Source organism: Falco biarmicus, chromosome 19 (genome assembly GCF_023638135.1).
Source record: "Falco biarmicus isolate bFalBia1 chromosome 19, bFalBia1.pri, whole genome shotgun sequence".
Classification (NCBI taxonomy): Eukaryota; Metazoa; Chordata; class Aves; order Falconiformes; family Falconidae; genus Falco; species Falco biarmicus.
Genome location: NC_079306.1, coordinates 2,901,568 through 2,922,999, shown reverse-complemented (window position 1 = coordinate 2,922,999; position 21,432 = coordinate 2,901,568). Strand labels below are relative to the sequence as shown.

General features: G+C 56.1%; 3 protein-coding genes across 7 annotated transcripts in view; 2 read left to right on the top strand and 1 right to left on the bottom strand.

The window, feature by feature from the left end:
• The first annotated feature begins 495 nt into the window (after nucleotides 1–495).
• Nucleotides 496–3,176, top strand: FDPS (farnesyl diphosphate synthase). Its single transcript, XM_056321933.1, is given in 12 exon segments — nucleotides 496–707; nucleotides 709–805; nucleotides 882–1,022; nucleotides 1,099–1,179; nucleotides 1,280–1,402; nucleotides 1,639–1,693; nucleotides 1,696–1,731; nucleotides 2,004–2,071; nucleotides 2,216–2,293; nucleotides 2,373–2,507; nucleotides 2,782–2,929; nucleotides 2,932–3,176. Coding segments are annotated over 12 exon segments (1,053 nt in total). The 5' UTR covers nucleotides 496–666; the 3' UTR covers nucleotides 2,982–3,176.
• Nucleotides 3,177–3,307: 131 nt separating this feature from the next.
• RUSC1 (RUN and SH3 domain containing 1) lies at nucleotides 3,308–10,652 on the top strand. The gene is given in 11 exon segments (XM_056321922.1): nucleotides 3,308–3,382; nucleotides 3,909–4,409; nucleotides 4,411–5,537; nucleotides 6,211–6,312; nucleotides 6,818–6,894; nucleotides 7,042–7,216; nucleotides 7,326–7,431; nucleotides 7,521–7,567; nucleotides 7,822–8,839; nucleotides 9,167–9,295; nucleotides 9,932–10,652. Coding segments are annotated over 10 exon segments (3,381 nt in total). The 5' UTR covers nucleotides 3,308–3,382; nucleotides 3,909–3,978; the 3' UTR covers nucleotides 10,101–10,652.
• A 1,670-nt stretch (nucleotides 10,653–12,322) lies between these two features.
• ASH1L (ASH1 like histone lysine methyltransferase) overlaps nucleotides 12,323–21,432 on the bottom strand; it is a 64,257-nt gene continuing 55,147 nt past the window's right edge. For 4 of the 5 annotated variants that reach the window (XM_056322512.1, XM_056322516.1, XM_056322517.1 and 1 more), the window contains exons 23-28: nucleotides 19,065–19,203; nucleotides 18,280–18,452; nucleotides 17,631–17,797; nucleotides 16,430–16,470; nucleotides 15,400–15,701; nucleotides 12,323–14,649 (exon numbers count right to left, since the gene is read on the bottom strand). In XM_056322512.1, coding sequence (XP_056178487.1) covers nucleotides 14,558–14,649; nucleotides 15,400–15,701; nucleotides 16,430–16,470; nucleotides 17,631–17,797; nucleotides 18,280–18,452; nucleotides 19,065–19,203 — 914 coding nt within the window. In that variant the 3' untranslated portion in view covers nucleotides 12,323–14,557. Of the gene's footprint in view, nucleotides 14,650–15,399; nucleotides 15,702–16,429; nucleotides 16,471–17,630; nucleotides 17,798–18,279; nucleotides 18,453–19,064; nucleotides 19,229–21,432 lie in introns of those variants that run through there. The other variant, XM_056322515.1, reaches the window with a different exon arrangement.

Sequence of the window (21,432 nt, the reverse complement as noted above, 5' to 3'; positions counted from 1 at the left end):
GAACTCCTGCACCCCCCAGCTACACAGCACCCTTGCATCCCCATTACACTGCACAGCACCCCAGTACCCCCCCCGCTGCACAGCACCCTCATCACATTGCCCAGCATCCCTGCACCCCATACCCTGCACAGCACCCCTGCACCCTATACCCCGCACAGCACCCCCCAGCTGCACAGCACCCCATCAAGTTGTACAGCACCCCCGCCGCACAGCACCCCTGCACCCCCTGCCCCGCACAGCACCCCCATCCACCGCGTAGCACCGCCCCGCGCCCCCGCCGCGCCCCGCCCCGCCGCGCCCCCGCGCCCCGCCAGGCGCTGGTTCCATTCGCCCTCTCGGCCAATCCGCCCGCTCAGCCCCGCCCCCCCCGCGCTCCTACTGGCTCAGCCCCCTTGGGCTCATCCTCATACGATGGAGCGGGCCAATGAGCGCGGGCGCCAGCCCTGGCCCGCGGCCGGCTCCGCCCCCGCGCGGGGCACGCCGGGAGCCGCAGTCCGGCGTCGGCGAGATGGCGCCTGCCCCCGCGGGCCCGCACTACGCTCCCCGGCGGGCCCCGCGGCCAGGCGGGGCGGGGCGGCGGGGCCCGGGGCGGAGCGGCGGCCTGGGGTGCCCGCGGTGCCCGGGGCACTGCGCGGCAGCGGCGGCAGGGCCGCGCTCTCGGTCACCATGAGCGGCAGCGGGGCGCGGGGCGCGGCGGCCGAGCGGGAGGAGTTTCCTGGCCTTCTTCCCCCAGATCGTCCGCGACCTGACGGAGGGTGGCCTGCGGCACCCGGAGGTTGGCGACGCCGTGGCCCGGCTGAAGGAGGTGAGGGCGGCCCCGGCGGGTGAGGGCCCGGCGGGGGGCCCGGGGCCGCCCGCTGCACGCTGCTCTCTGCCCGCAGGTGCTGGAGTACAACGCGCCGGGCGGGAAGTGCAACCGCGGGCTGACGGTGCTGGCGGCCTTCCACGAGCTGGCGGCCCCGGAGCAGCGGGACCCCGAGAGCCTCCGCTGCGCCCTGGCCGTCGGCTGGTGCATCGAGCTGGTGAGCACCGGGGCGGCCGGGGGCCCGCGGGGGTGTGCCAGGTGGCCCCCCGCCCCCTGACCCGGTCCTCCTGCAGTTCCAGGCCTTTTTCTTGGTGGCCGACGACATCATGGATGCATCCCTCACACGCCGGGGGCAGCTCTGCTGGTACAAGAAGGTGAGGGCGGTCAGGAGGCCCCTGAGTGTGGGGGGAGTGCAAGGGGGGTGTCCTGTGGGGTCAGGGTGTTTTGTGACACCTCCCTGCCCTCCCGCTGCAGGAGGGGATCGGGCTGGATGCCATCAACGATGCCTTCCTCCTTGAGTCGTCCGTCTACAGGCTGCTGAAGAAGTACTGCGGGGAGCGCCCCTACTACCTGCACCTGCTGGAGCTCTTCTTGCACGTGAGCCTGGCCCCTGCACCCCCTTCCCACAGAATTCCCTTTGGGTCATCTCTGGATCTTTGATGGCATGTGGATCTCTTTCCGTTCCTTAAGTTCCTGGGCATCCTGCCAGACATGCCACCCTTCCTTCAGACTCTGAGAGGAGCCAAAATGGATGGGTCTCGGGTTTGGGATTGTCACTGCGCTGGTGGGACTTCCCTGGGGGACTGTGAATAAAGCCTTTTTTCCTTCTTCAGACTGGCTACCAGACTGAGCTCGGGCAGATGCTGGACCTCATCACTGCTCCTGTTTCCGGGTGGATTTGAATCGCTTCAGTGAGCAGAGGTAAAGACACGGAAGGGCACAGAGATGCCAGCCCCGCTGTGGCCGGGCAGCTCTGCTTGCAGTCCCTTCCAGGCTCTGTAAGAGAGACAACGGCTTGCTGAAACGCTGCTGTTGCCTCCCAGGCTTTGCAGGGCAAGCCTTGCTCGCGCTGGCAGAGCGTGGGGGCTGGTTTGGAGGGAGATGCTGCTCTTCTCCTGCTGGCCCTGAGCTGCAGAGCCCTGATGGGAGGGGAAGGCCTGGGCTTTGTCACCGAGCGTGGTTCCTCTGCCACAGGTATAGGCAATTGTTAAGTACAAGACGGCATTCTACTCCTTCTACCTGCCTGTGGCTGCTGCCATGTACATGGTGAGTTTTATAGAAACAGCCTCAGGAGGGGCCTAACCTTCCTGAGGTATGAGGCTGAGGAGGAAGGCAGGGGGGTTGGGAGACTGGAGCAGTGATGGTGGAAGGCAGGGACTGGAAGGCTTTATTTCTTCCCCCCCTCCTCAGACTGGTATTGACAGTAAGGAGGAGCACGACAATGCCAAAGCGATCTTGCTGGAGATGGGTGAATTCTTTCAGATCCAGGTAAGAGATGGCTCTCTGTCCCTCAGTGGCTTTTGCAGGACGCTGGTTGTGGTGCTCACCTGTTGCCATCTTTGTCCAGGATGATTACCTGGACTGCTATGGGGACCCGGAGCTGACGGGGAAGGTTGGCACTGATATCCAGGACAACAAGTGCAGCTGGCTGGTGGTGGAGTGTTTGCGTCGGGTCACACCAGACCAGAGGCAGATCCTGGAGGTAATGCCACCAGGCTTGCTGTCCCCTGCAAGGGGGGAGAGGTGGTGTGGGCTCCCCTCCTGAGGGTGGGGTGTGGAGGGAGCGTAGTGCCCTAAGGTACACCTGAAAAGCCACCTGCCACCCCTGCGTAGCTGCGCTGTGCCGCTGCCTGCCTGGGAGGAGGGTCGGGGGTTGTGGTTAGTAGGAGGAGACAATGAGAAGGTGACTCCTGCTACTCTTCGAGCAAGCGGCTCTGGCAGCGGCTTCCACCTGACTTGTTCTGGTGTTTTCTCAGGAGAACTATGGCTGTAAGGAGCCCGAGAAGGTGGCAAAGGTGAAGGAGCTCTACGATACCCTGGGCATGAGGGCTGCTTTTCAGGAGTACGAGGAGAAGAGCTATCAGCGCCTGCAGGAACTGATCGAAAAGCACGCCAACCGCCTGCCAGGGAGATCTTCCTTGGCTTAGCTCGGAAGATTTACAAGCGGCAGAAGTGATGGTGGGCCTGGCTTGGGACGGAGAGGGCCCGGGGGCGGTTTGCCCCCTTGCCTGGAGCTGTTCCCTGCCCGCCCTGCCCCCGCGGGTCTCCTGCCCTGGGCAGGGGTCCGGGTGCAGCTTGTGGTCGGTGTGATGGGGCTGGGGGGCTGTAGGTCACCGCCAGCCTTTGTGTCAATAAACATAAGTTATTGCGGGGTGCGTCGCTGCCGGGTGTTGCGGGGGCCGGGGCGGGAGGTGGTGCCAGCCCCGCGGCGGTCCCGGGGGCGGTCCGGGCCGCAGCACCGCCCCTGCTGGCTCCCGGGAGGGGCGGACCGGGGCGGCTCCCGGGCGGGGCGGCGGCGGCGGCGGGGCTGGGGCTCCTCCCTCCCGGCAGCCGCATTCGCCGCCGCAGCGCGACGAGGTGAGCGGGGCGGGGGGGGGCCCGGCGGGCGGAGGGGAAGGGGCGGCTGCACCCCCGCCTCATCGCGGGGCCGGGGTGCCCGGTCGCTGCCCGTGGCCGGGGGGGGGGGGGCGGGGGCGCGGCCGCCAGCCCTGCGGCGCGCTGCTGGGCCCGGTCCGGGGGTCTCCTCGCCCTTCGGCCGCCCGCCCCGGCTGAGGCTTCACGGGCGTTTTCTCCTGAACGGCACCTGGGAGATGCTCCCGGGGCTGGCGCCCGGCAGAGGGGATCCAGCCCCGGAGCCCCTCGCAGCGCTCGGGGTGCAGCCGGCAGAAGCCCCCCCGCCCCGGCCGGGCAGCCCCGAGCGTGGCAGGGCGCCGTGGGGCAGCCCCCCCCGCTGGGCACGTTCCCGGCTGCGAGCCCCCCGGCCCTGGCGCTGCTCCGGGCGGCTGCTGCAAGGTCACTGCTGTCCCCTCGCCCTGCCCTGTGCCTCGGTGGGTCTGCGCTGCCGCCGCCCCCCCGCCGACTGAAGGGTGTCTGGTGTTTGCAGGGGGCTGCATGGTCTGAGGGGAGCTGGGGGGCTCTCGGAGGAGCCCCGGCACGACCAGCGAGGCAGCATCATGCTGGCTCCGAAGAAAGGCCTGCTGTGCAACCTCAACCACATCCATCTGCAGCACATCTCCCTGGGGCTGCACCTCTCCCGGCACCCGGAGCTGCAGGAGACCTCGGGCTCCATGGGTGGAGAAGACCAGACTGGCTGCAGCGCCTGCCCGCAGAACTGCGAGCAGGTGGATGCCAATTCCAACAATCCCTCCTTGAAATGCCGGTGCTGCGCATCCCATACCCAGCAGCCGGTGACGTTGGGTCTCCAGAACCAGGTGGCTCAAGAGGATTTCCCCTGCCTGCATGCTGGGGAGGAGGTGGCTTCCCCTTGTGATCTGGCCTCCTCCTCCTCCTCCTCCTCTGTCAGTAGCTGCTCGGATTTCAGCTTGGATGACTCCCCGGTCTCTGTGTACTGCAAGGAGTTCCCCAGAGAAGAGTCCCAGTCCCCAAAATCAGCCCGTCGTCGTTCCCACAGAAGACACCCGGGATGGCGGGTCGCTGGCTGACCAGGGTGGTACATGTGATGGAAGAGATGCCAACCTCAACCCCCTGGCACTCCAGAGACCTGGCACCCTGGCCAGAGAGAGCCCGGACAGCCTCTGCAGTGGCAGCTCCCTCGACTTCCAGTGCGATGAGACCTCTCCCAGCGTGGCAGTGCAGGAGACCACCAGCACCTGCGCTGACCTAGACCCTAACTGCAACCCCCTCCCTGCCCCTGGCGCTGCGCCTGCGGCACCACCTGCGCCAGGGCGGTGGGATCCCGCTGGGAGCAGGGCTCCTGAGCCACGGCCCCGGGCTGGCAGCCTCCCCCCACCCGTGCCCCCCCGGCCCCGCAGGCGGCTGCAGGTTCTCAGCGGGCACCGAGCAGAGCAGCCGCCCCTGCCCGCACGGCTGCCGGAGCCCGGCGCCGGTGACCTCTGCAGGGATGCTGGCAAGAAGACCATCACCTCCTTCCATGAGCTCGCCCAGAAGAGGAAGAGGAACGCCGCCGGGCCTGCTCTTGCCCAGGCCAGGGCTGACCGGAGCGACTGGCTGATCGTATTCTCGCCCGACACGGAGCTGCCCCCCGCCAGCGAGCTGCTCTCGGGGGCCACGGGCCAGGAGCCAGCCCAGCCCCAGCACGACTGGCCGGCGCGACCCCCCAGCTCGCAGCAGAGGGAGGTGACGACGTTCAAGGAGCTGCGGTACCGCAGTGCCGCCAAGGCCAAGGGCCACCCCGGGGGCGAGCGGGCAGAGCCGGCGGCGCCTCAGCACCCCTCTGCGCCCCTCGAGATGGCCGCGGGCGGTGGCGGCTCGGGCTGGCTGCCCCCCGCGCCCCTGGGGGGACAGGTGCTGGCACCTACGGACAGCCACCAGCTGAAGAGGAGGAGGTCCCCGCCTGCGCTGCAGCCCATTGCGGAGGGACAGCCGGGGGACACGGAGGACGGGGGGCTGCCGCCACGGAGCTGCCTTCCAGGAGGGACTGGGCTGGGCTCTGCCCGCGACGCGGGGACCCCGGTTTGGAGGCTCGGGGACCCCGGTGGAGACCCCTGGGTGCCAGGGACGGTGCTGAGAGGAGACGAGCCCTGCAAGGAGGGTAAGGGTCGGGGTGCCCTGCGGGGTGGGTGTGGGGCTGTCACCCCCGGGGGGCTGCGGGCAGGGGGGTGCGTGCGGCAGCTGCGGGTGAGCCGGCATGAATGGAGCCCTGGGGCGTGCTGTGCGGGGGGGCGCCCGAACCCGGGGGGCACATGGCCTGGGGGTGCGGGGGGCTGTGGCCAAGCACAGGCAGGGCACACGGGCCGGGGGCTGCGGCCAGGCTGGGGGGGGCGCACGGGCGGGGGGGTATGGCCGGGGGGTGCTGGGGGTGCGGCCGAGCCGGGGGGGAACACATCGGCCGGAGGGTGCCGGGGGCTGCGGCCCCCGGAGCTGCCCCGGTCGTTCCCTCCCTGGCCGCGGCCGGGCCGGCCCCGCCGAGGCGGCACCTCCCCCGCCCCCCCCGCCGCCCTCGCCCTGCCCCCGGGCCCGGCTGGGCCCTGCCCCTTCCCGGGGCTGCCCCGGGCCCGGCCCCGCCCGCTGCCCTCGGCTCGCCGCGGCCCCATGGGCGAGCGCGGCCCGGCCGGGCCCGGCCCCGGCGCTGCCTGCGGTGAGTGCGGCCGGTGACGGGGCGGGCGCAGCCTGGGCCTCCCGCAGCACCGGGCCCCGGGCCGCGCCCCCCGGCCCCGCCGCCTCCCGGCCCCGCCGCCCTGACCCCGCCGCCCCGCTGTCTCCAGCCAGGCCCTCGCCGCCCGCCGCGGGAGCCGCCCTGGGCCCGGCCCGGCCCGGCGGGGGCAGCACGGAGGGAGCCCGCCGGCCCCGCGCAGAGCAGAAGAAAGGTAACGGCCCCCCGGGGGCGGACCGGACCGGACCGGACTGGACACCCCACCGGGAGCGGAGCGGGCAGCGCCCCGGGACGGGAGCGGGCACGCCCCTGGGAGGGGACCGGGCAGCCCCCCCGGTACCGGGCAGCCCCCTCGGCAGCGGGCAGCCCCCGGTCCGGCCCCGCCGCCGGGGGGCCCCGGGGGGGGAGGGGCAGGGGCGGGCAGCGCCGCCGGGCCCTCGACAGATGGTGCTGTGGGTCTGGGGATCGGGGCCGCCCCGGCGTCCTGCAGCATCCTGGCCTTGTCCCCTTGGAAACGGCGGGTCCTTCATCCCTGCAGGTTCCCATGGCAACAGCCTGGGATGCTCCGGCACCCTGCGCCTGCCCGCTCCTCCCCGGCTCCTCCAGCCTCAGCGTGCGGAGCTGCCGCTCGCTGTAGCCGTGGCCGGTGCGGTGCCGGCAGCCCCGCGCCCGTGGGTCGGTGCCGCGCTGACACCTCCTTCCCTTCTGTCGCCCCGCAGCACTGCTGGTCGCCGTCAGCGTCGCCGTGGATAAGATCATCGCCCACTTCAGCACTGCACGGAACCTGGTGCAGAAGGTGGGGGTCTGGGCCGAGGGTCTGCCCGGGCGGGGTGGGCAGGGGCGAGGGCACGCTGTGTGGGCCTTGGGAGCTCCAGCAGGAGCATCCCACCACCCCTCCCTGCCGGCTCGGGGTCAGGTGCTGCTGTTCCCCTCCCTTCCTCAGGCGCAGCTGGGCGACAGCCGGCTCAGCCCAGATGTGGGTTATCTGCTGCTGCACACCCTCTGCCCTGCGCTCTATGCCTTGGTGGAGGACGGGCTGAAGCCGTTCCAGAAGGATGTTATCACAGGCCAGAGGAAGAATTCCCCCTGGAGCGTGGTGGAAGCCTCTGTGAAGATGGGTCAGTGTGAGGAACCTGCTCCTGGAGAGGCTGGCATCTCCTTCTCCAGCCTGGGCTGGGGGAGGATGCGCGCCCCGAGCCGTGACTGCCTGTGCTGTGTGTTCCGCAGGCCCCAACAGCCGCTCTCTCCACTCCCTGTGCTGGCACGTGGCCGGGCTGGCCCCCCTTGGCAGCACCAGGCAGAAGTTTCATGCCTTCGTCCTCGGCCTTTTGAAGTGAGTATTGGCCCCGGCTGTCCTTGCCGCTGTGGCAGGTCGCAGGAGCTGCAGCAGCTCTGACGTGGGTTCCCTTGGCCTTGTTTTAGCACTAAGCAGCTGGAGCTGTGGATCTCTCACCTGCAGAGGAGCCCAGGTAAGGACACGGTGCCCAGAAACTCCCCACCCAAGCCCTCTCCTGCTTGCCAGGCTGATAATCCCACACCTGTTCCGCCCCCCCAGTGCTTGGCTGGGATTTCTGTGGTGGAGAAGGGCATCGTTTTCTGTGGGGCAGCTTCAGCACAGACAGCTCTCAGCAGAAGCTTGCCTCACCTGTCAGGGCAGACCAGCTGGCCCGGGGAGGGCGCGTGGGCCAGGGCAGCGCGTTTTGCAGCCGTCCGTATCTCCTAGGTGTGATCTCTGTGCTGTACTCACCCATGGCCTTCTTCGCCCTGAGCCAAGGCCCCTTTCCCCACCTCGCTGATGAACTGCTGCTGCTCATCCAGCCCCTCTCGGTGCTGACTTTCCACCTTGACCTGCTCTTTGAACACCACCACCTCTCCGTGGATGTAAGACCCTTGTCCCGTCAGCTGGAGTCCCCTCTGTCTCCTGCCCGTCGCTCTGCTCGGGCTCGAGGGGCTGTGCAGCCTGCCCTGGAGGGGCAAAGCAGCGCTGCAGGGGCGAGCCTGGGCAATGAGACCCCCCCCGATACTCTGGGGAGGGCAGAAGGTGGCACAAGGTCCCAGTTGCCAGCAGCCGTGCGTGGGCTGCTCCCGGCCCCTCAGGTGGGGGCTGCCTTGCAGCAGACCTTCCAGCACGTGCTGCGCTGGGGCGACCAGCTCAGTCGCACTTTCCTGGGAGCAGACAGCTCCCCGGAGACCCACAGGCCCGCGGTGGGCCCTGGGGGGGCTGGGGCTGGCCTCGGTGGCTGGTGGGGCCAGCTGAGCCAGGCCTCCAGGGTTTACGCCGCTCCTAGCAAGGAAAAGTTCCCCTTTGTCTGGTGGACAAAGCTGCGGACGGCTGCGGGGGATTCCAGCCCCGGCCAGGCTGTGCGACCCCAAACGTCCGTGAATGAGCCTCGAGGCACGGAGCTGCAGCTCCTTCAGACCAAAGCTGTCCCTCAACTCTCCGGTCCCAAGCCCACCAGCAGCGCTGACACCTCCGGCACCTCTTCCCCTGAAGACCTCGTCCTGCCTGCTGGAGCTGCAGCACCCACCAAGCCAGATGATCCTGTTGCCGGAGAGAAACCCCTGGCTGTTGCCCCAGAGCCTGGTGCGAATCGGAGCCGGGCGGCACCTTCTGACCTGGAGGCGGCAGGTGGTCCCCCCGGCCCCAGCAAGGGCGGCTGGCTGGGCCGGCTCTTTGGAGCCAGCAGCCCCTCTGCCAGGAGCTTCCCTGCTGGTCCTGTCACCGTCTCCACCAGATCCAGGTAAGACCCAGCCTGGGCAGGCGGGGGGGGAAGCGGCGTGTGCTGAGGAAGGGGTTTTCTCCCTGGCAGTGGAGGGAGAACGTCCGTGGGGCTGGCCGGCCTCACGGGGTGTCTTGTCCTGCCCCTTATCCACACAAATGCGGCGCTCCGGGGCTTAGCGCGTGTCCCACCTGCTCCGGCCCTGTGTCCCATCCATCCCTTAGAGCAGCGGGAGCTCGTGGTGGAGGCTCGGTGGTGCCTGGTGGTGCCCTTGTCAGCTCCCAGGTCACCAGCACGGTCTGAGCAGGATTTCCAGAGGGGCCTGTGGCTTCCTTTGCTTTGTGGCAGGAGACCTTCTAGCTGGCTGTCCCCCAGCGCGCGTGTGCTGGCCGTGGCGGTGAAGGGGCTGGCCTCCGAGAAGACCCACGCTCAGGAGCAGCCAGCGAGGATCGTGCCCGACTCGGCCCAGCCCCGCAGGTGACGCAGGGCACGGGGTGCTTGGGGCTGGGGGCTGGTGGTGGACGCTCCTGGGTGGGGGCTGTTCCCAGACAGCCCTGAGGGACACGCTTGCGTCGCTCGCTGGTGCCGACTTGCACCCAGACTGCTCCCCTCGGGATTCCCCATCTGCTGAGCTGTGGGTGAACCTCTGTCTCTGCCTAGCTGTGCTCAGTTGTTTTCCCAGACATTTTTTGGGGGAATTTTGAGCGTTTTCTTTCTCTTGCGTGCTTTCTGGATTTGTAGTGGCTTGTTTGGAGCAACCCTGTGGCAGCTCTGACCAAAGTGTCAGGAAAGCCGCGGTGGTCCGGCATCTGTCCGAGCAAGCCCAGGGGGCGAATGGTGGGGCCATGCCGCGCTCGCTGGCTCTGGTTCCCTCCTGCCCAGGCCTCGCCGCCGTGTCTGTGCCGGAGCCGCTCTTGTTCCGTGGCTGCTCCCGGGGGCTGCTCGGTGGGACGGTTTTGGTGATGTGGCTTCTTGGTCATGTCCACTGGCAGCTCTGCCTGGGGTCGCCGGCCCCACACTGGGCATCAGCACCTGCCCCGCGCCCCGTGGGGGCCCCGCTCGGTGGTACCTGGGGTCCCGGGCGGCCGGTCTGCGACGGTGCTTGTTGTGCAGGGCAGTGCGGGCACTCTGCGACCACACGGGCACCGCCGATGGTCACCTCAGCTTCCAGAAAGGGGACATCCTGCAGCTGCTCTCTACCGTGGATGAAGACTGGATCTGCTGCTGCCATGGAAACAGCACTGGCCTAGTTCCTGTCGGTTACACATCCCTGATTTTGTGAGGAGGCGGAGGAGACCTGAGGAAGCGGCTGTGCTTGCTGAAACAGGTGCCACCTCCGGGAAGGACCATCTCCTGCTGCCTGTTCACCGCCTTTGGGGCTTCACCACATTTGGGGCTTCACCGCCTTTGGGGCTTCACCACCCTGGGGCTGGCAGTTCTGCAGGGGACGCTGCCCTGGTGCCCGTCGCTGCTGTTGTTTGCATGACGTTACCGTCTGCCGCGGGTGCGTCCCCCGAGCCACCGCCGTGCCCGTCCCCGCAGACCTGCTGGCACTTCACCGCGGCTCCCGCTCGGGAGCTGCTCTCGCTCGTGTTTCCTCAGCTGCTGCCCACGCCTGTGCCGGGAGGGAAGGGTCCTGTCCCTGCGTGGTACCACAGCCCTGTATGTCGTCTCCTTGCCGTTGTGTCTTGCCACCGCCGCCACCTCCACGTGCCCTGCTCTGCCCTGTGGCCAGGGCTGGTGGCCCGGGCCGGCCCCAGCACTCTGTAAATACTTGCAACCACAGGAATGAGCTTATTCCAGAGGAAAAAAGCTGGGAATAAAGGTTGTGACTCACGTGCCGCTGTGTGTGAATGGATCATGGTGGCCGGGGGGGGCTGGCAGTGGCCACGTGGCCCGTCCCTGTGTGGGTGGCCCGGGCTGCTGCTGCGTCTTTGGCCAGTAAATGCTCTTGCGGGGGGAGCCGGGGCCGTGCCGGTGCTCAGCACTGGGCACAGCACCACCCGGTACCAGCCATGGGGAGCCAGAAATCACCCTGGGGAAGTGTCGGGGTGGGAGCTGCGCGGCACCGGGGGAGGTTTGTGTTATGTGGTTATTTCAGTTAAACTGATCTTTTTACCAAGACACAGGCTTTCCGTAGGGACTGGATGCCTTGTATTTTTTTTCCAAGTTTTTCTTATTGCTTGTGACCATAGATCCCGCTGGTTGCATTTCGTACTGGGTGCCCCAGTAAAAGGGAACCACGGGCATACTGGAATAGCCAGCGAAGGGCCACAAGGCAACAGCAGCTCGCCTTGGCGGCAGCCTTTGCACCAGTGCTCTCTCCTACGGCCCCAGTTCATCCTCCAGCTCCCACTGGCTTCTGCTCCGAGGAGAGAGCCGCTCTCCTGGTCTGTTCCTCTTTTCATTTCTCTCCCTGGAATTTTTACTCTCAGACGAGGGACGTTATATCTTAATGGGAGTGTTAGTTGGCTTGTCTTAAGTAGGTTTGATTGAATTCCACAGCTGCCTCTGGACTCTGAAATGGGGTCAAGTTGGCAGGAGATGAATCCAGGTGCTTTTTCAAATTATTTCAATAATAAAAATCCCTACTGCAATCCTTGGCGTGGTACCTCTAGTTTAAAAAGAACAAGTGTGTGAGTCAAACAGGGCAGGTTTAATGCCCACAGGTTCAGGCGAGGAAATGGAAAAAGGCAAATTAAAAGGGGATGGGGGTGGGCATCAAGAAGCCACTTCATTCCTGGGTGCCCAACGCAGAGTTACCAAACTGACTCCCAGAAACTGCTTTGGAACCCAAGGAAGTTTAAACCCTGAAGGATTTGCCAGACTGTCTTGGATCTCCTTGGTGCCACCCTTGAGAGGGGACGGGAGGGAGCATCAGGCTGGCGAAGCCCCGGCAAAGCTGAAGGGGCACAACCTTCCCCAGGTCTGTGTTCCTCACGTCCCGCTGTGGGATGAGGGTGGGATGAGGGGACGTGATGGGGCTCACGAACGCCCCTCAGCCTCTCACACTTACCTGCCTTTCTGCTACCGGAGGGGTCTGTGCGACGTGCAGCCGCCTGCCGCCAGCCGTGCCCACGCGCTGCCGTGGAGAGATGCCGACAGAACCGCAGCCGCTGTCTGTGCGGGCAGGGAGCAATCCCCTGGGTACCGGAGTTACGTGCTGGCAACAGGCACGGGATGTGTAGATTTACTGGTTCACGCAATGACCTGCCATTCTCTACCCGCCGTCCCCCCCCCCCGACTACCCAAGAGCGGCCGTCTGTGCCGACACTCCCGCCTGCACCGCTGCCATCACCCCTCCTGCCAAGGTCTGACCGGGGGAACCAGCAGCAGCAAATTAAATCCTCGCAAGATGCCATCACCCGTCGGGCGGTTTGAAAGAGGCAGGACAACAGCCCTGGAAAAGCGGCTGCGAGAGTCAGGACACAACAGGAGCGGCTGAGACAGAGGCAAGAAAAGAAAAGAGAATCGAAGCCATGTCAAAGAAAACCCCACAAGTCATCGATAGGAAAAGATTTTCCATTTAATACTAGACTCTCTCAGGATTGAGATGCAGGCTTTTTATGCAATTACATCCAATGTTAAAATTGGTAATACATAATTTACAAAGATTAACATCAAAACAATGATCTATTTAGATATGCTTTGTAAAAAGGAAATATATTAGCAGCATTTATTTTCAGCAATCACACAGCCTACACCCATGCAGACTAAGAGTTCATATCTATTTGCAATAATGTAGTGCTTCCTGGTCTTAAAACAGCGATCCTGGTGACACACTGGTCTTCTCATTATTATAAAATAACCGAAAAATAAAAAAAGTCATTAATTTCTACACCAGTAAGAAAAACAATTCTTTGCACTTACCTAACATTTGATTGTCTAAAAAACATTTTGTTTAGTCTTTCAACAAAAGAAAGATAAAATGACAGAGCTAGTGTCTCGCTTCTGTACGCACTTTATTTTTTAAAAACTTTTTTAGTGTTTAACACCATTTGAGACAATGATTTCTGTTTTAAACTAAATGAGACAACTCAAGATTTTGGACATGCGATATTCCTACTACACGCACGAGTATTTTATACTCAGGGTTCCTGGTACTGTACAGTGCTTCTCTACAGTAAGAAAATATTCCAAACTATTTTCTTATTTCTTTTTTTTTTTTAATAAAATATTTTTTCTCAAAGGGTTTTTTCCTTTCTTTTTTTTTTTTCTTTTTAAATCAACACATAAAAGTTAATGGAATGAGTCATGTTCCACTAAGAGTAAAATAATTATAATAATAACAAGAATGTACATTAGGACAAGCTTGGTCCATTAAAAAGGAACATGTAACTACTGTATTGCTTTACATCCACGCAGCAGATATATACAACTTGGCACATTAAAAACTGGTTTTCTTATAAGAACATCTAAAACAGGACTGTATATGCATATGTACGTCTGAAAGACAAAAAAGCAAAGCCATTTTAAAGGGGCAGCGTATGCTGACCACCCCCTCCCTTTGCCACAGCCTGGCCCTGGCCCGGAGACAGGCGACAGCGTCGTGGCTCCGCGCGGGGAAGGTCGTCGGGGGCGGCACAGGGGGTCCTGCGGCAGCACCGGCTCCTGGAACGCTACGGCAGTCGCAACCTCATGCAGTGAGAAATCAGTGCCTCGGCTGTTGCTTTCGGGAATAATACTTTTCATCAGGGCAGAGAGAGAGGGCGGTGCGAGATACACTGTCTCTTAATTTAAGAGACGGACATTTTAAGCTGTACAACCAGAACACAAGAATAGTGTTAGCAGTTGATATATTCTACAGTTCACAACAAATACTCGCTCTGAATACTGCTTGACGGTTCATGTAGTGAAGGTTTCCTTTTTTTTTTTTTGTTTTTTTTCCTTTTTCTTTTTAACAGATTTTAATTTGCACAACACACTAGACACACAAGAACCACAGCTTATCAAAAAAACCAACAGCAATGGGGTTGTCAGGATTTGACTTGCTTTATAAAATTTCTCTGCAGAAAAAAGTGAAAAAAATCACACCCCGCTCCCTCCCCCCTCTACGACGCAGAACAAGTGCCTCAACCAGCCAACTCCTGCTTTGCTCCAAGGTGACTTTGGAAGTTTCTCCTTGTCACAGACCAAAGGTACATGTGTGCACTGGCCGTTCCACGGTGAACCTTTCGCACGTTTGGGTACGTTTCTCTCTTCTTGGAACTTGTGCAAATCAGAGGCCACAACTTCGGGGCAGCCTTTAACTTTAAGCCACTGGGCCTTCACCCTCCCATCTGGATTTCATTCACTGGCATGGACCATGGTGGTGCCAACAGTATCTTCTACAATCACAGGTTAATTGGTGAACATGGGGAACATTCTCATCAGAGAAAGTCAGTCCTTATCCTTCTTACCTCCCCATTTTTTAATTTTTTTTTTTTTTATTTTTTTCCTCTGAGTGGGAATATCAAGCAAAAATAAATTAAATTTGACCATCCTGGACAATAACCACGAGGTTTTTCTCAGTACCTAACATCAATACAAGGCACGCCCAACAACACACACACCATAAGAGCACTGCAGAGCAGGGCAGGGCAACCTGCCAACCCAGACATCTAAGTGCTAACTGTTTGTATATTTGTCAGTTTTCTGCTGCCCTCTTTTCCTTGGCTGGTACGGAGGAAGTTGGGCTCCTGCCCTCAGTCCTCAGCAGACCTTGTAGCAGACTCCAGACCACAGCTTGCTCTCGTGGCGTCACTTCCTGAAGCTGCTCTCTGGGATGGTGAGCGTGCGCCGCCTCAGTTTTCTTCCTGATCCTTCCTCCAGCAAGTAAGTGACATCAATAGCTGCAACAGACCACAGCCTTTTGGTAAAAGAAGGCGAAACCAGTAACAGTTTCCCCGTTCCCCTATTCACGGTTCTTTCCAGGATGCTTCCACCCATCGTGTTATTCAAAACAAGGCAACCTGAGCTGAGCATCAGGTGCTGAGCAACCTGATTTAAGTCTGAAGTTAGCCCTGCTTTGAGTCATGTTTGGGACAGATGACCTCCAAAGGTCCTTCCAACCTAAATTATTCTACAAGTCCATGATTATTTTGCACTAACTCCCAGAACATGGAAGAGACCGGACAGAGCTCAGCCTAGGCTTTAATTAAAAGCAGAGACATACTCAACCAGTGCAACCACCGTACCCTTATTCTACACAGAAGTTACTTAGAACCCAATGGAAAGCTCATTAAAGGTCAAAAAAGACTTTCCAGATTCTCTTCAGTCTTTCTTTGCCTGTCTGTTAGATTTCTCAGTTGTGAACACAGACTGGTGTGTGGGGGGGAATCTGTCTCCAGTAAAGTTTTTGTGGTTACTAAAAATGTTATACAAAACGCAGCGTCAGTCAAAAGATGCTTCATTTGGATTTAGTGGAAATTGCTACTGTTGCAAAAGAAAACGCTGCTCCAAAGAAAACTAACTATTAATGATGTCCACTAGCGAGAAATTCAGACAAAAACATTTATTTTATCGATACGGTCTGCAGTGAGCCGAAAACAAACCTGGTTTTGCTAGAAATGCTATTGTGCAATCATCGCATAAAATCTCACCGTTTTTCCCTGGGATTTTCTCTAGGAGGTTTAGCAGGATTTGATTAAGTCTCTCTCTCTGAATATTCCGCCTTTCCTCTGGAGTGCACAGCTGCCTTGTGTCAGAATTGCTTTCTTCCACCTTTTTATCAGTTTCACAGGTCTCACCAGAGACTGCCTCTTTTTCTGGCTCCTCCAGGCTAGGTATCTCGCTTGAACTTTGCTCTTGGTTTCCTAATACATCCTCAATAAGTGGAAGTGAATCTTCTTCTTGGTTTAAGTCTTTAATCTGTGGTTTTGAGCGATCTGTTTTCCAGGACGATCTAGCAGGAAAAGAAGGGTTTAAATACCACAGTCTTTCAGACACTCACCAATTACTAGTGAGCCCAGGACTTCTCAGCAGGTAGAGGGTTTTCTGGAATTTCAGTCACTTGACTTAATACATGCGTTCACACCCACCAGTTCCTACCTACGGGAGGCTACGCTCCTATAACCTTGCTTGCATAACATCAAATGCAGTCCTTGAAAAACAAACTGCATTTTTATTTCCAGTTGTAAAGCTTTTTATTTTCCAAAAGAGCGGAGCTCAGCACTTAACTGATGTTTTTCTGCAATAGTCATGGCTCTTCATGGGTATATTTTTTAAGTCTCGAACAGACCCGAGCGAGTGCAGTGGCCCTGGCTGTTACCACGATGCCAACACCGGGGGTCTGTTCAGGAATCCCACCCCCCTTCGTGCAGGGAGGCTGGGTGCTCTTGTCCTGGGCTCTGCCATCTCCCACGTTTAGCTGCTTTTGCTAACTTCCAAAACGGTTCTGTACTCTTCCTTACACACATTATTAAGGAATGCGAAGGCTGCTTTTATACTGCATCCCGCCCTCACTTGTTCCCCTTTAACTCTTTGAAAGTTTAGAGGATTGCTTTAAATAATTTAAGCTTACTATTTCTGCAGCACCCAGGGGAAACGGGTAGGAAGAAGAGTGGACACTTGACAAACAAACAGGGTTATCTCATCTCTTCCCAATAAGCAATCTGGGAGGTTAAGACTCACCTGCCTCCATTTCTCTTGTAGTTGTCTGGTACATAATGAGGCTGTAACAATAATAAAGATTATGGTTAATACCAAATAAAATTTGCAGTTGAAGAAAGCACTGGTTTATCAAATATTCTGGAAGTATTAATAAGGACCCCCCTAACCGATGCTTTGGAAATGCCAGTGCGTGGCTGGCGTATCTCGCACATCAGATGAACTCAAAGGAGATGGCATAATCAAGCAATAAGGAGAAATTAGAGCCAGACTTATTATCTGATCCTTCCTATCTTCTAAATAAATTTCAAGGCACAGACCATCACGATAAAAATCAACTTTGCTTTCTGCACAGCAGAAGTCTGGAACCACTTCTGCACTCACTACAAAAATCTCTCTGCTTGCAGGCAGAGGAGCGCTTCCTTGCAAAAGATGTGCCAGATCTGATACCTCTGTGCTCAGAGACAAAGCAGTTCTGTGGGAGGACATGCGCAACGCAGAGCTGCTACTTCCACCGAACAGGGGAAAACGAGACAGTGAGACAAACAGATATTCAGATGGAGGACGTTAGGGGAACTGTACTCTCTGATTTTGCTGCCTGTCTGCTCTTTTTTGCATAAGACATCCATTTTCAGTGTTAATTACAGACATGAAGTAAACAGTAGGTCATTTGATAGAGTAGGGAAATGGAAATAGGAAAATACAGCTTTTCTGTCTTGGGAATCACAATTCAACGGTACTGCTGAAAACCATTTCTGAAGCAAATTGATTAAGACACAGAGTAATTACACCAAAGGAAAGAAAGCCTGACACAGACAGGGTAACAAACACACGCTGGACTACATTGTGTGATTCTCTAAACCATGCACAATTATTTTACAGCTGCAGAACAACGACCAAAAAGTGAGTTTTAAGATTTCCTTCACTCAGGAGTGAGTTAAATGAAATTAGCATCTAGATTTCAGTCCGAAATCACAATCTCTAAACTTATACACCACCATTCGTTCAACACCTGTTTGCCTTTGAACTGCATATTCTCTGGCCACACTCAATTTTACTTTCCAAGCTTTCTTTCCAGGCAACTTTTAATCCAGACTGTGTATGCTTGTGTGTCAGCTTCTTTCAGTTTACCAAGCTTCATTCATAAACAGAGAGCCAGGGACTTTCCAAAAATATGTCCAGCCTTCTAGTAAAAAGTAAGGAAGCTAAGAGAACAAGCACTTACTGAAAAATCTCTCTTGGGTGTGAGTTTCTTGGGGAAGTGGTCAAAGGCATAGGGCTTGGTGCAGACAGGGTAACGATTCCGGTGGATCTTGTAGAAGAGATGAGCTGATTTATCAAGGCGGTAATCACAAATATATACATCCTGCTCCTTCACCCCTTTTGGCCTCCCTGCGGTTTCAAAACAAAGCATGCAGGAAAAAATGTGAATTAGATTCAAGAGGAAATACACGGTACAGGAGAACAAGACCAAGCCACACGCCGTGTCAGAGCTGTTCAGTGAGATGGCACGCGTTCTTGTCTGTTTTCCTTTACTCAGAATTGCAATAGTGGACACACTGCTGGTTTAATTTAAGAGGAAAACTTGTATAGTCTCATCAAATACTATCCAAACTTTTAGAAAAACTGTACTCAGCTGTCATCACTTTCTCTTCCCTGCCCAACACAATCCCACCCAACTTCTGCCTCTTTAGTACGGGCCCTCTTAAAACAGAAATCACTGTCCTAGTGCTAAAGCAATAGCACTTCCTCAGCTCCAATACCCTGTAAACACTGGCTATGGCCTTTTTACAGCGTTAATTACCCTAGCGTACTTCCCAATTTATTAGAAAGGTGTGTTATATTTAATTTCTCATCCCATGAAGTCTCCTTACCTTTGCAGTAGGTGTACAGGTCAAGAACACAGCACGTTCCCACCACAGCTTCTAAGGGGATAATTTCATACAACGGCACCCGGAAGAGCTCATTGTGATAGAACTTTCGAGAAGGGGAATGATGTGTTTCATGCGGACGGAAGTAATGATGACCAAATGCAAAGCGCTCCTCTCTGTTTGAAGATGTGAAGGTAAGAGAAAGACAGAAACACAAGGGGAGGAAAAAAAAAAAAAAAAAAAAAAGACTATTTCTATAAGCCTGTGATACAACTTTACTTAATGCCCTCCACTTAGTTTTGAATTATCTATCTTGCACTTTTGCAATGACTGTGATGAAAAGCGAAGTCACATAAATATTACACGTTCAACTGTATGCCCTCCAGTAAGTGGAAATACTTCTAGGGTGATTTTTAGGAACACAGCAGACTTACTGTGCTGCTGTCATTGGGGCATATGCATTTAATCACGTTACAGTGGCTTAGCCAGTCAGTGGTCGTTAGCTGAGCCAATTCAGCTGTCAGGGTGTATTCTCAGCCTATTCCAACAGCGAGGAAAGCACATAAACTTCTACCTTTTATCCACTGCTTAAACCTCCAACCTCAGAAGCTTTTCCTTTGCAGTTGTGGAGCACAAGCAGAGACAAGGGGGAAAAATCATCAAGCCTTTGTGACTGAACCATGTTCAGTCCTGCGTTTTTAAGCCATGGCAAGACTTCCACAAAATTACTGTGTTTTGACAGGTAGGTATATGGAATGTCTCAAATTCAAAAGATGCCTTGAACATACTTCTCATTTTTCCAGAGTTTTTCAATGCGGAAAATATCGAGTTTCTCCCTGTTGATGTGGGACAGCAGCCGATACGACTGCCGGACAGGGTGTCCATCGGGAGTTCTACGGCTGTCTCTCATCAGGTAAACACAATCACCTGGCAATAGGCACAAAATACACACCTGTAAAGAACTTTTCATGAGTCCAGCACACCAAAAAAAGCGGAGTAAATGGTTTCATTAAGACTACTATGACAGAGCTACCTGATGTTGAATCGCAGAGCGATGCAAAACCAGTGCAGAACCCGCAAAAGGAGGAAAGGTTATCTTGATCATTTTCACGAAAACTTTGTAGCAAGAACTAAACGTAACTTGAATTGTATGCCCAGACTGAAAATACTAACATGAAATGAATCAAGATAAATTATGACAGATCGCAGGATATGTAACAAAATAAGTTTTGGTTAGGAAAACGTGTAGAAATTAGTGGTAGTTGCAATGTTTAAAGAATAAATCTTTAAGAGAAAAGATACTTATAGAGAGATTGAGAAAATACATCACCAACCAAGAAGCCCCAAGCCTTTGATTACTCCAGCAGAACTCAAATAAGATGCATATGAAAGCAAAAGAGAACTCAAGAAGGGCTGAACAAAATGACACTCCTGGCAACTAAAAAAAATATTTCCCAAGTGCAACCCCTAAACTTCTATTTATTAATTTCATCCCATGAGCGCATTAACTCTCTGTTAATTTCTCTGTTCCCATCTGTGAAATGGCATTAAAAGCACTCCCCCTCCACCCCCAGACCTGACTGCCATTCTTACTTGTATACTGCCCTTTTTTTGTGACAATGACTATCACTTGATAGGGTGAAAATACACTGCACCATTCAAAAAACCTTTCTCCTTTACGGAAAAGTTTTAATCCACGATGGTCACAAAGAACCTGAAGAGTCTCAGAGGGAGAACATGTGGGAAACTCGAAGTATTACTGAAAATACCGCTGGATTTAGTATACAGTATTTAAAACTCAATTCCATCTTTTCTGTTTATCTCACAATGAACAAAAACCTGGGAGGTCCCAAGTTATAAAAAGTTAAGGAAAACTACGCCGGGTAAGATCAAAGGTCATATAGTGTAGTATTCTAGCTGGAAAAGTGGGCAGTAGCAGATGGTTAGGAGGACAAAGCACAGGAATAAGGCTCGCACAGGGAAAGCCTTCCCCTGGTGTCCCCTTAGGCTTCCTCCCATCTCTGTTTTACGGACTTTTGGAGCTGAAGGCTATACTGGGCCACTGCGTATAAACAGGCAGCGATTAATCCCTCCTCCAAGAATCTATCTAACCTTTTTGGAACCATTTTGGTACCTCTCCAACTTCCTGTTACAATGCTTTCCATAGTTCAGTTATGGTTTTATAAAAAAAACAGTCCCTATTGTTTAAATATGTTGTCTGCTAATTTCAGTGTTTGTTCCCCAGTTTCTACATTGTTGCACTTCCCTGTGCCACTCTGGATTTCAGACTGTTACCCTTTCACCCTGCAAATCATGTGGGTAGACTTTGTTCACTGAAAAGATGTTTCATAGCTGATGAGGTAAAAACGCTTGTTTTCACAAGCAGTAAGATACTCTTTTTGAGATGGAATGACAAGAACAGTCCATAGCATGCAAGACAGACACATGACGGCACAATTACTTTTTCTATTTTGCCCATAATGATTTCTAGTACTCTGTTTGCCTCTTTGACTCGTGCCAAATATTTCTCTTATGTTTCCATTAAATTGCAATGACTCCAAGAATTTTTTCCCCTAAGCACATACCTACTTTTGTCTACATGCAGTTGTGTTTATTTTCCTTGCATGTACGTTGCTGTTATTTAATTAGCAGGTCTGGTCTCTTTTACTTCCACAGCTTAGTAAAAAGATGCCAGGGAACCACCAAGTACAACGTGGCCCCATGTTCATGAACACCTCAGTTCTGCTCTCCCTTAGCTTACAAACAAATTCAGGATGAAAGTGAAGGATGTGTAATTGTATTTTCATAAATATAATCTCATTTATCAATCTTAAGTATAAAAGATGCTCCTAAGGACTCCTCATAGGCAAAAAATGCTTTAAGGTTTTATGCTGTCACCTGTCACTGTAACAGTGGAATTCCACTGCACTATTAAAAAAATCCTCTGATTTAAACCAGAGATGACATGGGCCAGACATGGGCACTGACATCTGTCTACAAGCACGAAGCCATACCGGGATTCCTATTAAACAAACAGAAGCTGTAGCTGTAGGAAGGGAAGAGATTTATTCTAGCTCGGTTAAGTGAAAAACAGACTGAAGACAGAATGACACAGGCTTGCACGTAAGCTAGCACAGCGCCAGCACTTCAAGGATT